At 44.6% G+C, this 4910-nt stretch overlaps 2 protein-coding genes across 2 annotated transcripts in view; both read left to right on the plus strand.

Annotated features, from left to right (window-relative positions):
- Positions 1-408: 408 nt before the first annotated feature.
- On the plus strand, positions 409-1892 carry Pmar_PMAR011884 (conserved hypothetical protein; the record flags this gene model as incomplete). Its single annotated transcript, XM_002773971.1, has 5 exons — positions 409-576; positions 748-900; positions 1474-1583; positions 1657-1760; positions 1804-1892. The coding sequence occupies 5 exons, from the start codon at positions 409-411 to the stop codon at positions 1890-1892; spliced, it is 624 nt and encodes a 207-aa protein (XP_002774017.1).
- Positions 1893-2521: 629 nt separating this feature from the next.
- Pmar_PMAR011885 (pre-mRNA splicing factor SF3, putative) overlaps positions 2522-4910 on the plus strand; it is a gene marked incomplete at both ends in the record, with an annotated part of 4002 nt that continues 1613 nt past the window's right edge. The window contains 7 exons of the mRNA XM_002773972.1: positions 2522-2757; positions 2805-2901; positions 3532-3711; positions 3760-3911; positions 3959-4060; positions 4624-4733; positions 4780-4883. Of these exons, the coding sequence (XP_002774018.1) occupies positions 2522-2757; positions 2805-2901; positions 3532-3711; positions 3760-3911; positions 3959-4060; positions 4624-4733; positions 4780-4883 (981 nt within the window). The remainder of the gene's footprint in view (positions 2758-2804; positions 2902-3531; positions 3712-3759; positions 3912-3958; positions 4061-4623; positions 4734-4779; positions 4884-4910) is intronic.

Raw genomic sequence — 4910 nt, forward strand, 5'->3', positions numbered from 1 at the left:
TAGTCTACTAAGTGTTCCTATGAGGCTGTGCACATGCATACAAATTAGATGGTTTCTATTGGAAAAGTTGGCTGGTGTTGGGGTATGGTGATGATGCTGTTGTTGTGAATTCTGGTCTTCCTTTTGGTCTGCCGCCTGTGTGGTTGATGGACTGATGGTGGGGTCGCTCGTGGAGCTTACTTGCCGAGATGTGTAGGGGACAACAGCGAGGGAGGAGGCGATATGTAATCAGTTGTATTAGACAGGATCGTGTGATACATATCTTAGGGGTTAGACTCATGTTATGGTCAGACGATAACTGTAGGTTATAGGAGCCTAACACTAAGCCTTCACTATGACGTATAGAGTAGGGTGGAAGGGAAGCTCATGTGAGTGATTTAGTGATTGCCTTCCCTCTCCCTCTCCTCCATGGCTCCTAATGTTTCTTCGTCTCCTAGTAGAAGGAGGGCTAGTTCGGCGATATCGTCGGTCGAGAGTAAGATGAATGGTCTTTGTAAGGATGCTGGCTTGAGGGACTTCGAGCTGAGGCAGGTGCCCGGTGATTTCTATGACCAGTCTCTAGAGTGGCGGAAAAATGTAGGGCAGAGAGGCGCTTTGCAATTTAATAGGTTGAATATGCAGTAGTGGTATATGGGAGAATCGGATTATTAGGCACGTTATGTAGCGCGGTGTGCTAAGTTGATCGGTTTCGGACCTGTTTTGAATCTTTTTCTTTGGACCTGTGGATATCGATGGTGAATGCATCAGGTATTGGAGATCCCCTCAACGGACCAGTTGTGTAAGACGTTGATAATGGAAAATGTTAAGTTGAATCATGTGGATGAGGAGGCAGCGAAGAAACGGTTGAGGTATGTGGCAGTAGTGGTCCAATATGGTCAAAGGCTCCATAAGGAGAAACTGGTGGGTTCATGGGGGAGCTCATATGTGAGAGTTTAGTACTTGGCGGTTACAGTTGATAGGTAAGGGGCAGTCTTAAAGTTGTATTATTTACCATATAGTAATATTGGAGTTCCACTCTAGTGATATGAAAAACACCAGTGCAAAACACATTTCACGACTACTGCGTGTCACCGCGAAAATCGCGTTTTTCACCACTTCACGTAGAACGGGTGAAACGCCATTATATTTACTATATTGTATGTAGTGCTATAAGCTCAAGTAGTAGTACATATTTATATTGCCTTACATTGAGTGATAATACCTATAGTGATAGCATGAGAATGCTCAGCAGAAGTGTCTTAGTTGTCTCTGGGAGTGGGTGTTGTCGGTTTTAGAGTGTTTGTGAAGATATTCATAAAATCTTTATAGTTGTTTACTTCTGTACGAGCATTGTTGGTGGCATCACTGAGTGAATTTTGTATTACTCAATGTGGTATTATGGAGATGAGGACTTCGATTGGTTTTGTGACTTCATAGGGTGGCAGGGTGTGATTCGAGGGGACTTGGATGGAGCGTGGTATTGATAACTTTTAGGGCTTTGCGGTTCGTCGGATAGAAACAGAGCGGATGGGGTTACCTGCTGCTGGTCGGAAGGCCTTCAATATGCGCATGGTGGAGCCGGAGGTGTCGCAGAAGCTATCGGGGTAAGGGATAGTGTCTTCGTCGATGATGCCTCGTGGACGACGTTGAATCGATCAGAAGGGTGATTTTGTATAGGTTTACTCACAACGCCGTTACATGTATTGGTATGACCACTAAAATGCCCATCATCATCTCTGATAGGATTATCGATGATTTACCCTATGAAGACTTCTGGCTAGGTATTGTCTACTGCTATGCGAGAATATGAAGTGTTGTCTATAGGTGGCGGCCATATTGACCTCAAGTTGCGAGTATGTAAGGATGAGTTTCTGTCGGTCTTCGACCCGATCGTAGCGGACATTACCATTTGAATAGGACCCTATGGGTGCTTGTCGGATGTGCCTTATGCATCGTGTGGTGTTGTTGGAGGGGGAGGGGGCCTTTTATGTGTGTTTATATTGTCAGTAGTGGCTAGAGTAATAATGTCATCATCAGCGGTGCAATCGGCGGCTCGAGCTGCGATGGAGTTGGCCAAGGGTAGTTTTGGAAAGGGGGGAAGGGGTTGGACTGGAAATGTTAGTTGAAAAATTTAATAAAATTGGAAATTTATTTGGAAATTATTTACGTGAACGTTGCAGTTGGAATTCTGAGGTGGAACTCTCGAGCCAGGAGAGAGTGTTGACGAATTCAGGGGGACATTTTACTCTTCATCGCTGCGGTAAAATACGCATATGGTCAACTACATGTGTAGTCGGCAATATGAAAATCCGGAGAAAAGATTGGAAAGTTTTTATTGCTATCTGATTCGGTGTGTAAACTGGTATAATCAGTGGGAAAATTCCTGAGCTCAGGAAAGCGAACATATACACCGTCGCTGCTTTTTTCCATCAAATCAACACTTGGTGATAAAAAAGTGCATTTCTAATACAACTCCTATATAACTACTCGCGTGTATATTCTGCGACAACGATTACACTTGTACGTGTCCATACAGTTCTGTATGGACTGTATTTTCCAAATATTAGCGTTGGAGTTTGTGATGAACTTAGGCCGAGGTGGAGGAGTACAGCAGAATGACGCTCTTCTCATCTACCCCCCTGCTGATATAAAATCTGTGATTGACAAAACGGCTGAGTTCGTGGCGAAGCATGGTGATGAGTTTGAGAGGAGGGTTATGGTACAGCAGGCTAAGCAGGCTAAGTTCGCCTTCTTGGCACCGGGGAATCCCTATAGGAGGTAGTGCTATCTTCATGGGGAGTATTTGAGTGAAGTGGTTGATGTAGATATTACGAACATAGGGTGGCTGAACTGAGGGAGGGGGTCAAAGGGGAGTCGGGTCCAGCAATGCCTAAGGAGTTGGAGGATTATAAGAAGAAGGAGGTGGGCTTACTGTTGAAATTGTCGATAATATATACTCGAAAATTTGTGATGTTGATGGTTTCGTGGGGAGTTCCGTTCCAGAGAGCAGGGCTGAACAGTTTGAAATGATAAGTGATATGAATAGGATAGAACCTCTACTCGGAGATCTTTTTGAAAAACCCCCATGTTGGCGAGGCAAATCTGAGGGCAATTAATACGACTGACTCGGCGACCGCTCGGTGGGACTTTGCTGTACTCATGCTGGTATCTCGGCGAGGGATGATGGTGGTACAATGTGCGAACAGTACATGAAACATTCCTAGTGGAAATTTTCCAAGTCTAATTATATATTTACCGACAAATTTAATTTTTTACTGACAAATTTTATTTTTTACTGACAAATGTAATATTTTTAGCGACAAATTTGATTTTCTGCCCATTTGGTTAATGTTCTACCATTTTCGTTAACATTTTACCCATGGTTTCGATAAAATCCCGGAAAAAATTAATTTGACCCGGAAATGGTGTAGACAGTGAGTAAATATTCACTGAATAGTTAGGAGTTCTAGTATCAATGTTACTGGGCAACCTGTATTTAGATTGCTAATCGAACCGCGAGAATGCTATGATGATATGAAATCATTTTGTTAGGAGGAGAAGCGTCGGAAGAGGGAGGAGCGGAAGATGCTGATGGATGGTATGGCTAGGGAGATTAAACCGCCGCCACCAGATGTGTACACGGTTGATCATCCCTTTATCGCCCCGATCGATATGGACATCATTAAGATCACAGCACAGTTCACGGCTAAGAATGGCAATCGATTCTTACAGGTGAGCGCGAGTGTCTTATTGAGGTAGTGAGGTTATGATTGTATCCAGGGTTTGGCGGCGCGTGAAAGTCGCAACCCTCAGTTCGATTTCGTGAAGCCGAACCATCCCTTATTCGCCTACTTCCAAGCTCTGGTTGACAGCTACACGAGAGCGCTGTTGCCTCCACCAGACGATCTGGAGAGGATCAAAACGTATATTGAGTAGGAAGGCAGTTGCTGAGTTGGTGAGGAGTAAGGGTGGAATTTAGGAATAAGCAAGCAGTGGTGGATAGAGTAATGGGACGCTTTCAATACGATCAGCAAGAGGCTCGGCGGAAGGCTGATAAGGAGGAGAGGGAGAAGGAGGAGCGGTAGGGGGCGTATCAACTATGGGGCTTCAGCTGCAAGAGGCGATGGAGAATTATGTTTTCCATGTCGTGAGTGGAAGTGCAGTGTGTGTGAAGTTGATATGTAGATGTGGAAGAAGAGGAGTATTTTCGAGAATCTCGGAAAATACGCCATTTTTTATCAGAATTTATACTAAAATTACTTTACGTATAAATATTCTTTTTCCTCACTTTATAGTATCGAATCGACATTAACGACAGTAAATCTGAGGCTGTATCGTATGTACAATGAGTAACAGTTAGCGACAACCTCATGTGTTGGTGAGAATGTGAAAATTGTGAGGATCCTTCTACCCTAATTGGTGTGTGAACTTGTGCATGCCGTGACTAGTGAGGAAACACCCCAGCTTAGCATGCAAGATTATAAGAACCTCTTTTTCCTTATAAAACCTCTCAAAGTAAGGAATGTTTTTTACCTCAAAAGTTTCCCTGGAGTTTAGCCTGGGGAAGCCAACAAGCATTTCTCCTCCAATACTGCTCTCTCGGTGGTGGTGGTTGAGGAGGAATGTCCTATTGTTGTGTGTTAGAGTGCAAATGGCTGCTGTTGACTGGCATGCCTTTGTCGTGGTGGAGACTATAGATTTCAAACCTGAGGATGACGAGTTGCCTCTTCCTCCACCCATCTCGGGCACAACTGGTGGGGAATAAGTGGACTGCGTTGGCGGTGATTGTATGGCGGTCAGGCAAGCGCCCTATGACGGAGGCACCGCAGACGTTGGTCGGCAGTGCGGAGGCTGCTCGAGCTGTTATAACGAGGGAAAAGGCGGTCACTGGGGAGGTAGGGAAAGTCATGTATACTGCATGGATAAGTTTT

This window comes from Perkinsus marinus (assembly GCF_000006405.1).
Source record: "Perkinsus marinus ATCC 50983 genomic scaffold scf_1104296958712, whole genome shotgun sequence".
Taxonomy (NCBI): Eukaryota; Perkinsozoa; order Perkinsida; family Perkinsidae; genus Perkinsus; species Perkinsus marinus.